At 44.3% G+C, this 12,506-nt stretch overlaps 1 protein-coding gene across 1 annotated transcript in view; it reads left to right on the forward strand.

Moving 5' to 3' along the window:
• The window catches only part of LOC126527031 (A disintegrin and metalloproteinase with thrombospondin motifs like), a 148,390-nt gene that overhangs the window by 130,514 nt on the left and 5,370 nt on the right, over positions 1 to 12,506 (forward strand). The window contains exon 8 of the mRNA XM_050174742.3: positions 6,860 to 7,166. Coding sequence (XP_050030699.1) covers positions 6,860 to 7,166 — 307 coding nt within the window. The remainder of the gene's footprint in view (positions 1 to 6,859; positions 7,167 to 12,506) is intronic.

Here is a 12,506-nt window from a genome sequence, read left to right on the forward strand (position 1 = left end):
GAACGTCGTCCAACAGAGAGGAACAATCACCACTGCTGACGGCTGTCAAGAGGAGCGATCGCAACCTCGAGTTACGCTTTGTTTCTATTCCCAATAATAAACTAACCCCACATTCGAAAACTATACACACAAGTACAATTTCCACATTTGAAGCAAACTACCAGTTCAGATGCACATGCAGTATGTTTTACCGTCGAACTCGTCAACTAGCGAAATCTGGAAGCAAGCCAGTAAGAAGCTTGATAAGTCATCAAGTGACTTTGGAAACAATTATTGGTCCTTCGTAGAAAGATACCAAGGACAAAACTCATGCAGGAGTAGCTGACCAAGTCACGAGTGTCGAGAAGGAACTCCCGTCTTCCGTTTCCCGTCTTCCGGCACTTTAACGATGGCTGCGTAGAACTGACAACCTTGGGTACCTTATCGACGGCGGAAGCGCAGCAAAGAACGCTAATAATAAAGACAACACAGCATCTTGATAGCTCTAGCATCTATCACTCGGAAGGAAGCGCAGCGGCATGTGCACAGCAATGCTTATTAAAAATCGTTGTCGGGCACGTGGAAAGAAACGGGTAGAACAAAGCGCGTTACGGAGAGCGATGCCGTAATATTTTGTCCCACAGCGTTCTGCTGCTATTTTTATCACTTTTCTTGTTCTGTACTCTGCAAGAGCACAGTAATATTGCAAGGGTGCACATTTTCGCATTTGAAGGTAACCGCAGTCCTTTTAAAGGCAATTAGTTGTATTAGAGTTGATATTTTAGTTAGTGTTTATGAGGTATAAGTGATATATCAAACGGAATACAATTTACACGAGCAGTTCTTAAGAACCTGGGTGCCAGGAGCCTTTTTATAGGTGTCATGGCATCACGTCTCAGAAATGCTCCTCCATCGCCGACATTATATTGAGACACTGGTAAAATAACCAGAGCACCAACTTTATGACAGATACCGTAGTTACTGAAGAGTTCGTTATAATAATGTGGATATCATTCTTGTACTTTACGGATAGCATTTCTGGATATTAAGGGAGCCTGCGACGACGTAGACAGTGAATTGTTATTGGATATTCTCAAGCACAGGGGCACAGATAACAAGTTCGTGGAACTGCTAAGTGAGATATATAGAGATAACTGGTTACAAACTGTATGGGAAGGCCGAAAATGCAATGAAGTGGTGGAAATTCACCATGGCCTTAAGCAAGGATGTCCTCTGTCTCCATTGTTGTTCATGCTTTATGTTAAGGGCATAGAAAGACGACTGGAAAACAGTAAATTAGGGTTCGATTTATCATACATGCGTAATGGACAAATGGCGCAACAGAAGGTCCTAGGATTGATGTACGCGGACGACACTGTGCTACTAGCGAACAATGCAAGATATTTACAGACACTTGCGAATATGTGTGACAACGCAGCGACACATCTATACCTTAAGTTAAGCTCAGAGAAATTGAGAATTATGATCTTCAATGAAGAGACGAGTAATTGCGTGGTGTCAGTTCAGCAGAGAATTATACCCTTAGTCAAGCAATGTGTACACATAAACGAAGAAAAGACTTACTCAAGCACCCACCTAGATAGTCTCAAAATAAAGGGGAAGCGGAATGCAGCAACAATGAAACGGTGCACTTCGGGGCCACAATGAATATTGAGGTGGTGCGGGGAATCCGGAAACGAGTAATGGTGCCAGCGCTAACGTTCACAAACGCTATTCTGTGCTTAAAATCAGATGTCATGTCGGGGCTGGAAGTTAACCAAAAATCGGTAGGGCGGTTGGCATTGGGAGCCCACGGTAAAACCACAAATGAGGCAGTGCAAGGTGCCATGCGTTGGGAGTTGTTTGAAGTCAGAGAAGCGCAGAGCAAAATTGGCTTTGAAGAAAGACTCAGAAGTCTGGATCAAAATAAATGGACGATTAAAGTGCACAAGTATCTGTATCTGAAAAACGTGGGCACAGAACGGAGGAAGAGGTCAAGAAATGTGGCAAGCAAGTACAGGGTATTTGAAAGTATAAACAAGCAACCAGGACTCATCAGAAAGAAAGTGAGAGAAAAAGAGACAGTGAATTCGATGCAAAGAATGGAAACAAAAACTACCATGGAGATTTACAAGAACACGAAGAAAGAAAGTAGAATGGGAAATCTGTGTGATAACACGAAAGGAAGAGCCTTTCTATTTGTGGCTCTAGCTGGTTGCCTAAGGAGAAAAACATACTGGAACAAACATTCAAAACAAGATGAGACATGCGTATGCTGCAGCAAAAGTAGAAAAGTGGAAAAGACCAGTAGGTAACGTACACTTTCCAGAAGCGCTTGGGTTTTAAGTCGACGGAAGCATCAACCGGTCAGCAGTCGAGACAAGGAAGAGACGTTTGGAGTATCGGTGAAAAAAAATTAAGGGAGAAATTGATACGACCAGATCAGTTAAAGGCATAAGTAGCTTTACAAGGTAGATAGAGAAGTTTTGTGGAAAATAAAAAGAAAGGTTAAAGAGGTGTATGCAAAAATGCTAGAATGAAAAGCATGTATAGCATATCTGAGTAACTCAAGCAGGCTAGGTGTTTGTCACCGCCCCGTTTCAAAGGGAATGCCAGTAAGTCATCATCATCATCATAAACGCGAGATAGGAGCCAGGCTTCAGTGCTCGCCTCATGATGCGTTTCGGCTATCCGCATACTTAGTCACCACAGAAGAGTTCTGCCCGAGTTTCTTTAAGTGTGACAATGTGCACTTTCATGAAGGTAACAGTCAGTTTCGAATGTGTCGTCAGCATTGCCTTGTGTCTAGTTGGTCAACTTGCCCAGACATGGTCAGCCTCAGCATTGCTGCTTTCCTCCATTTAAGTTTTTGAGTGTGAGTTTGTAGAGGGTGGGGTGGCGCAGGGTGAAGAGGAATGTTGTAGATAATCAAAAAAGGCGGCACTGGTTTGAGGCAGGGAAACTCCGCGCAGAGTTCTTATACAGAGAGCGAACTTGTAACTAAGCCGTTTCACTATTATGCAGCGCTATCTCTAACTCGCGATTGCCAATCACGGGTGCGATCACATAAATGCACGTGTTCTGTCGCTGCGTGTCTGTCGGCGCCGGAGCATTGACCATACGCATTCTCACTCCCGAGTGCATTCTGAAGTGTCAGGATTACGTGGCTCACAGCCCACTCCAATGTCGCAGCAGAGACTGTAGTATGACAGACGTTTCCAACACACAACTACAAACACGTCGCTGAAAATGCGCCATTGCAGAAATGGCTCAGCTGAAACAGTACGGACGATTATCTGAAGGCTAAATATTGCAAACAAATCCTCACAAGCAACATTGTAAGCATTCAAAGGTGCTCGAGAATTTAGGTAAAGTTATCAAGCGGCCTAGATTGTGTTCAGATAATCATTCCACCTTGATGTTAAGCTAACGTCTTCTAATCTTTCTAGTTTCTACAGAATACATTTTCGCTCTCTTTATAACTGTTGAGAACGGGGAAGGAAGGCTGCATCTGAGCCGGCTATCCCATTGCACAATTCAGGAGCGTAATATATCCCTAAACCCATTTAACACATACACATTCCACAGACACAGCTACATACTTATACTGAAAAAAAAGTATGTAAGTATCAACTATACAAAAATGCTAACAAGAACGAACATTATATATGCACTCAGGTTAATAGGGGTTCAGGCGCACAGTGCAAGAAAGACATTATTATACACGCGTACACTAATGTTATGTTTTTGCCGGAGTCCTAAAAGCAAACAAACTGTAATTAGAGTTCACAATAATCTACAGATAAAAGCAAATTAATTAGATTGCTGTCCAAAGGGAAAGCACTTGGGACTAATACAGCATATCTCTGATTAGCATATCACAAGCACATTACGTTTGTCCAAGTGCCTCAAGTTATTGTGCAAGGGGACTCTGATGATCGTATTGCGGACACTTCATAACAAAATATTGTACAGAAACTTCTGTAGTGTCTCAGTAGGAGAAGTTGGATATTTACTTTTCCTTTTTTCTCAATATGAGGTTTGCAGGCTACGTGCAGTCGTAGATGGTGTAGAAAGCTACCTAATTTATGGTAACCTTTCTAGTTAAACCATAGGGCATTGTATACTCGATACCGTAGTGCAGTCTTGGTTTGATGGTTGAATCACATTTTCAGATAGTGTCTTATGTAGCTTACGTAGAGAGTTTTTGGTGTGAGATATGGTATGGATTCCGTATGAGTAATCATGATAAAAATTGAGCACTAATAGCTATACTATCCGCTAGTTCTTTTCCAGTTATTCCAATGTGAGTAGGTATCTAATAAAATGAAACTCGGTGGCCAGACGATGAAGCGATTGTCAATGTATTTGATACCACATATTCTGACTCAACTACATTAGCATGAAAAGAACATTGAGCCAACTACTCTAGTGGTGCTTTTGAGTCAGAGCGTACTACCCAGTTGTACCTGAATTCGTTGCCAGCAATGTGTCTTGCAGCCTGGCGAATTCCAAACAGATCCACCGAAGTAGATGATGCCTCGGTCGAGAAACGGTAGTTTTTACTTTCATTGTGCACTGGAGCGAGAACAGCAGACGTGGAACTACTCTCAGTCATCGATACCTCAGTAAAAAATGAGCGTGCTATTGTTTTGAAATCGTTTCCTGTGCAGAAGTGTCATAAATTCAGCCTCTAGTGGATGCATTGATGACTTTTTCTCAATTCTTAGAATCTTCAGAGCCCCATGGGGTATAATTAATCGCCAAGGTGTAAAATTTATTTCCGGGCGAGAAAATTGACGTTGCTAGGAAGTAATCGACTGATAATCAGAACTCAATGCATCCCCTATTTGTTCAGTCCTCTGAAGAAGATTAGCTTGCAATAGATGATTATAACGTTGTGTTGACAGCCTGATGAAATGTGGAAGAGTTTCCTGAACACATAGACCTTGAACCGGTTGTTCCCTGGCCTCAGTATGATAAGGCTGCTCAATTTCAAACGAGGTAGTCGAAAACATATTTTTAAGCTCCAAGTAATCAGGTTAATTAGCATTGGATCAGGGGACTCAGATAGGCCATGCATAACAGGCAGTGAGTAGGCGATAATGTGGTGAACAATAGCAACGTGGATTTTAAGCAGGGAGTCTGATGTGCTGCCCCATTTAGTGACTGCAATGCATAGTAATGCATTGGGAGTTCAATCAATGCGCTCTTCGAGATAATATATGTGAGCACGCCATGAAAGATTATGGTCAAGACAATTCTCAGAAAAATCGATGCGTCCGCACAACAAGTAAATCTGTCTTAGTGTAATTCTCAGGTTGAGCAGACACCTTGTTCTGAAGGCCAATACAACTGACTCATCCATCCACAGATCCATGCCACATTCAGTAAAGAAAACAAAAAAAAAACGGAACGTGATGTCAACGGCTTCCTGAAAGAGATTTTTGTATTTCGGCACTTTTACGCAGTGCTCGTTCGAGCCGAATGTTCACAGATCATCTGCGCAAATTGATGTATACAGTGGCGTCGGCAGCAAGCCTGTTGGCTTGAACATAACATATTACCGAATATTATTCGTTTATGCTACACTGTTTCCTTAGGCACATTTGCCATTATTTTCAATCTTACGCAGTCTTCAACAAGAATCGTATTTCCGTACAAGATACAGTTCACGAGACATGCGTTAAGATATTGCAGCAAAGAGGGAGTCTGGTGAATATATACATTGTTGTAGGGTTATAAAAACCATAGGTACTTTTCCCAACCGGAGGCTGATGTTTATTAGTTCAAGCTCTAGCTGTTACGCCACAACACTGTTTTTGTTATAGAGTTTAGTAACATTCACAGAGGGACAGCTAGGGCTAAGAGGTGTTCAATCGTCCTAAGAAATAGGCATTTATTATTTTTATATGCTGTGGCTTTCGCCATAGAGCACAATGCGGCCTTTATTCAGGTTAAATAACCCCCTCAGTCACAAAGTACGGTGGCCTGTTGACAAACGTGTCAAAAGCTGAATGATTCATTCTAAGGTGCTGCAGACTGTATTTAAGCTGTAGCGCCTCCAAGTCAAGGAGGTAGGATGACGAAGAACCGAAATTTCGTTTTGTTAATTGCACATTAATCGTGGTGTCTTGGGTGCCAAGCTGAACACAAAATTAGGAGGACGGAAGCGCCGCTGTGTGTCCTGCTCTTGTGGGATTCTGCTTGGCGTCTGAGACGCCACAAGGTAGGATGACGCCTTGTGTGCATTTTATCAAAGCTCTATTTAAAGTGCAGTCAGTCGCGTCAAGTTTTTGCATAAAAAGAATTAAATCATCAGGTCGAGTTGAAGCACATGCACAAGTTAATTAGTGACAGCAAGCACTGCGAGAAAGAAACAGCTTTTTTTTTTCTTACGGCACTGACAACGCGGCACCTTGAAGTTCGACATCCCGTCAAACATGGTGCTGCCTTCAGAAAAGTGGTTGCGTCTAACAGTACTCCGAACGGAGCAGTGTAGTAGAACCAAATCACTACACACGGCGTACAATTTGCATTCTTTAAATTTGCGCAATTAAATACAGGACGAGCTTAAGAAGATTGGCAAGTATGAGTGCTCGAAATATGTACCTACTAACACGTTAACTGAGTGTTTAACGCCTAGGTTTATCGTCATTAATAGCACAGTTTTCAAAAATGTAACCCGACCGACATGCCCAGCTGTTCGAACTCTTGATGCAGGGTACCCGTCGTCCAATGTCCGTTTTAATTTTTGCATGCATCGACTAGGCAGAAATGGCATAAAACACGCCGCGCGCACAAATGCGTACCCCGTGACTGAAGGGGGATAAAGTTGATTTATTTGTCTATGTATTGATACCGTCCATCGTCGACGCAGACGTGCAAGAACGGCCGCTGCATCGCCGAGATCGAAAACATCATCCCGGACTACACGCACGTGACGCCGTCGTTCGCCAGCGGCCGCTCGGTGGGGCGAGGCGGCACCGACGTGGCCCGACGCCGGGCCGACTTCTCGTCTGAGGTGGTGGACGGACCGCGGCCGCACCTGATGCCGGCGCCGCCCCCGCCCCCGCCGCCGTCGCACCACTCGGCCGTAAGCCGAGCCCGGCACCCGCAGCACGTGAGGCCCGCCCACCAACAGCGCACCACGAGAAAACCGCGCGCCCTGGTGGCCAACGACAAAGGTGCGCACCGACATTGGCCGGCCGACTGAGCGGCTGAGCTCGTGACAGAATATCTCCTTGATGCACTAATTTAATTAGTTAATTAATTAATTAATTAATGTGGGAAGTAAATATATCGGGAGCACGTAACTCCCTTACTGCTAACAGAGTCCTCTAACACTCTTGATGACCGCGAAATCATGTGAGCGAGACTGCAACGGAAACCGCCAAAGCAAGCCGACACCGGCGTCGACGGTAGCGTCCATGGAGGAAGGAAACTTCCTTCCTCCCTAGTAGCGTCCGTGTCTGCACTGATGCCCCTAGCGGCAGCTTCTGTACCTATAGCAAATTTGACCCGAAGTTTCGTGACCAGCAAAAGAAAAAGTAGCATAGAACTCTGCTGCTAATAAGACTGGACAATTTAACGCCGTGCAGCATGGAGAACAGCGCAGATGACGGGAAGGAAAGAAATTATAAACAAGATAGTTGTGGCTACTATAAGCGATAGGGTGTGGCCGACATCACCCCCGAAAGCAAGCTCCCCTACACACACGCGCTCGAATTTTTTAGTGACAAGCTTGCAGACATAAAAGCGCGACTCCAAGTCCGCTGGTCGGGAAACGAAAATCGAAGGGAAAGCTAAAATTATGAAAAAGCAGAGATCGTGCGTGGCACAAAACATAATTCAAGAGATGTTAAACTTATTAGCTAGTTACCACTGTAAGCGTCTTGCAGCGCTGCTGGCGTCAGCACCAGCCCCACGACCAACGAGAAATTCAGATATTGTTAGCTGAGGGAGGGACGCTAAATAATGAAAGAAAGCTAAAAAGAAGGACAATAAGGGGACGGTAATGGTTGACGGTTACATGTACACGGCAGGTTCGAAGTCCCAAGTTGGCCAATATCTAGATCACGAAAATGGTTCTGCCAATTTTCAAATGACTTTACAACTTATGAATGAGACAACTCAATATAATTGCTCGAAAACGATCATTTTGCTGCGATCATTCACGTATCCCTCGGGCAGCCTGGCTTCACTGCAGCCTTAGGTAGAATGCGGAGAAGCCGATAAAAAAAAAAAAGCGGGGACAAAAGGCTGTTAACGTCCGTTTGCTTTTGGCGCAAAGCGTCAACTAGTGGCGCAAAATAGCCATTGCAGAATTTTGGATCGCTTAGTATAATTTTTCCAAGTAGGGCACATGAGAATGGGACGAAGAGCGATTCTTTAGTTTCCAAGACGATTTCTGAAACAACGAAACAAAAACATAGACATTGGCAAAAAGCATGGTTTACTACTGTGAATTCAGTCTATCGTATACGTCTTCCGGCTGCTGCGAGACACTTCAGCTGCTGATATTGAAGTGTCCCGCTTTCACTGCGCAGCGCACGTCGCTGGTAAGGGACTGAAAGTGAGAGAAGCAGAAAGAAGAGATGCTTCTACCTGCACCACTAATGTATCGCAGGTGCTGGTAAGGGACTATCATCTCCTTGGCCTGCGGCGTACGACACTCGACGAATCTTTGTAGCCCATCCGTCGTGTGTCTCGACGCGATCAGGAGTATCGCGCTCTTCTTACTTTCCTAGAAGAAAGTAACTTAGGTTCACGTTTGTAGTCTATTTCTATTTTTTAAATGACAATACCTCAGACTCTTCTATTTTTAACATTCTGTAGTAGCGTGACCTGCAGTGACCGACCTTACTGCGTGGGACCTGTGCTGGGTGTGTTCTACTTTATTATTTTAGATTTGTCATCTTCCGCTTTCTTTCCTCGTTCCTCCCCTTCTTCCTATCTTTCATTTCTATGTTTCTGTCTCCTCCTTTCTGAAGATTAGGTAGGTATTGTGCTGGTCCCCTGGTCCCGTGGCAGTTGCCAGCTGTCCCTTACCGGCCATATATATATATATATATATATATATATATATATATATATATATATATATATGTGTGTGTGTGTGTGTGTGTGTGTGTGTGTGTGTGTGTGTGTGTGTGTGTGTGTGTGTGTGTGTGTGTGTGTGTGTGTGTGTGTGTGTGTTTTCAAACCTTACAATAATAATAATAATAATAATAATAATAATAACAAGGAAGTTATCTGCAGGTATTTATCGAAACCATCGATGGCATACCGGTTTGTTGGTGACTATGGCGGCATCCAACATAGGTTCGTCAGGCTCACTCGTCAACTTTGATATCAGATAAACAATCTGTGAAGGCAGCGCTGGATTTACACCTGGACTCGAGCTTGAAACTGCGAGAGATTCTTGGCTCGCGGAGAGAAACTGCTTGCGCGCATGCGCAAATGAAAGCGCTTCTAGTATTTTTGAAAACTACGGGACTTTGCGAAAAGCTTAAGTGCACTTGTGCGTGGGAGATCGGTGGTGTCTGCGTGTCTTTTATCCCTGTGCATCTTTTACAACACAGCGCTTGGAACAGCATGCCAAGCTGTCAGTCAGGTAAACAAGTGCAGCTTATCATTAAAGACAGCATCTCGCTTTGCGCAACTTATCGAGCCATCTGTTCTTAACTTCAGTGTTGATGCAATGCAGGCTTTGAATAGCTACTGCGAATAATTTCACCCGCCGCGGCTGCACATATTCACCCCTACCTTTTGCCTTCATCATCGCTCATCGCACCTTTTTTCGTTTGCAGCGCTCAAAGAGTCAAAGTAAATAGAGGGCTACAGGAATATACCTCAAGCCTTTTGCCGGACTATCGGCGAATGGCTACAGGAACGCCCCTGGTGGATTCGCAGCATTTTATTTTTCAGTTGCGCATGGTTACCCGTGAACTTTAACCCGAAGGAGTTTCGTTCCGACATGCTGCTCGAAAGCTAAAATCTGCTTCAAGTTTACGCGGAAGCTACGTTGAGCAGCACCATAAACTAGCACTTTAGAGCAGCGCTCTCAGTGCTTCGCTTGCAAAAATAAATACCAAAGAATTTTTAACAAATAAAGCAAGGAGCGGCTCATGGTCTTTCTATACAGGAAACTGACCTCGACTAAACACTCAAGTTACGTGTAATCATGTGTTGTTGTGTATATTGTGTGCCTGTGTACTATGTATAAATGTCGCTTCGTCTATCAGCCTAGTCATTAGAAGTGGCGTGCCAGGCGTGCGGCCAGGCCCACATTTCCAACAAACATAACAGGGTGCATTTCTCTCTTTTTCTTTTTGATGCCCGGAATTGTCAGCTCTACTTGCGCATTGCAAGCTTCGAAGCAAGCAACTTTGGAATACATTTACAACGTCCACAGATTCCGACAAAACGTATACACAGGTGGTTCGCTAAAACTCAACAGCTGTGCTGCTGCAGTCATCATCACGGCAGAATCTGCAGAAATCAAGTTGAAGTCTTCATGTGTTACCACCTCGACGGGTGCAGAACTTGCGGCACTCCATGCTACTCTTGATTTCATTAATCAGGAACCACCGCATCAATGGACAGTCTTTAGCGATACCAAGGCAGCCCTTCAGTGCATACAAAGCCCAATGCGCCACGAACCCAATGAACAAGTGGCCTCAGGAATTCGACCGATATATCAACGCAGCCATGACACGGAACAGAACATAATATTTCAGTGACTTCCAGGACATTGCAACATCAGCGGGAATGACCACGCCGACGAAGCCGCCCGACCTGAATATGAAAGGGGGCAATGCATCTTGATGCTGCCTTAGCGAACAGACGCTGCGGCTGGGCTACGATTGATGTCCCGTGAATGTACTTTGCCCCTGTGGGACTCACACGTTTTCACCATGTGTCGTTTGCATTCGTTGTCTCAGGACATACAGGCGCACGTACCGCCTGGGCTGCCACGACGTGAACAGACCATGCTGTACCTACCGTCTGTGGCTAGTCGTTACATTTACCAACTCTTATGCCTTCCTTATTCGAATAGCCAACAGCCCCACGTGCAACAAATTCAGCCGTGAAGAGACGCTCGCACACATTATCTGTGTCTGCCCGCGCTATAGCGCCGAGAGGCAAGTGATGTGAAGAGTGATGTACCAGTTGGGCAACCGTCCACTACCAGAACTAAAAGCTCTAGGCCAGTGCTCCCGAAGAACATCCGCGCAGAAGACCTTACTCGCGTTACTAAGATTCCTGTGGTCTACGGGCCTTCACGGTCGACTAAGAACGCCGCCCTCTGCCGCTCTATAGTGTACGTGGTTTGCTTGTGCTCGCCCCTCTTCCCCCCTCTCTCTCTCTTCCTTGTTCTCTTTTTCTCTTTATCTCCATACTACTACTCCCCGTGCAGTGTAGCCAAACGGAACAAGCTTTGGTTAACCTCCCTGCCTTTTTGTTCAACCTCTCTCTCTCTCTCTATTCACGTGGGTGACAGTCAATCAATGACAGCCGTCCCGCGTAGGTATCGTGGTTCAGGTGCATAGCTCTCCCAGGAATGTTGTAGAAAATGACAATGGGAGGGCTGGAGAATCCTCTCGGGCCTTCGTAGTAAAGATTTCCTTTGGACCTGCTAGAAAGGCATGCGACGTTGAATCGAATCGATCGTACCCACGTGCATCTTTCTCCGCGTTGCTTAAAAAAACCAACTCAAGTTGGCAGTCGTCGCTACATTTATATTTTGTATCCGTCTTTCTTTTTTGCTCTCTTTTCTTTCTTTCTTTCCTCCTTTAAGAATGTCATCTGAATCTGTTGTAGAAGTTGTGCATGGCTAATATTGTGTATGTGATTACTGCACCGATACAAAGGTGATACGTGTGTTTGTTGTGTACGACGAACCGTTGCATCTGTTCATTTTTTACTTATCTTGCCAACAGAAACAAAACTTTTGACATTAGCAACTTTCCACCAACAAAGAATGCCGAGAGTATGAATTTGAAATAGTTTACCGGTATAGATCACAGACAGGCAAAAAATTACCTTACAAGATTAAACTATAGGCTTAATTTCTGCACGAATGCTCTATTTTGTAGTACATCGGTGCCCGTCGCCGTCACATGGCGCGTGCCATTGCTCCTTAACATGTTTGATACGATGATTCGCTTTCTGGTCTTTTCTTATGGACACCTTAGTTTTCAAGAGCGCGTATTTCGTTTTGCCTGTCACGTAATAATTTTCCACATTTGATTCACCGAAAATATGTAATATTTTGAATCATACCATTGCCTTTTTCTATGAAGTGCTACCGTTTATGATCTTCATATGCAATTATTATGCGTATTCATCTGCAGTTATCTTTTTAAAGGGGTAAACTGCTGTTGCTTTGTTGGACATATGTATTATCATAATTCGTCTTACTAGCATTTCGCTTATAGACTCGTGGATACATGCGTTTGCTATGTTTTCAGAAAGCGCTTGAACAATTCAATTCGCTTTACTTCCCAGGAAGAAAAAAAACT

The sequence above is a fragment of the Dermacentor andersoni genome, chromosome 9 (assembly GCF_023375885.2).
Source record: "Dermacentor andersoni chromosome 9, qqDerAnde1_hic_scaffold, whole genome shotgun sequence".
In the NCBI taxonomy this organism is placed as follows: domain Eukaryota; kingdom Metazoa; phylum Arthropoda; class Arachnida; order Ixodida; family Ixodidae; genus Dermacentor; species Dermacentor andersoni.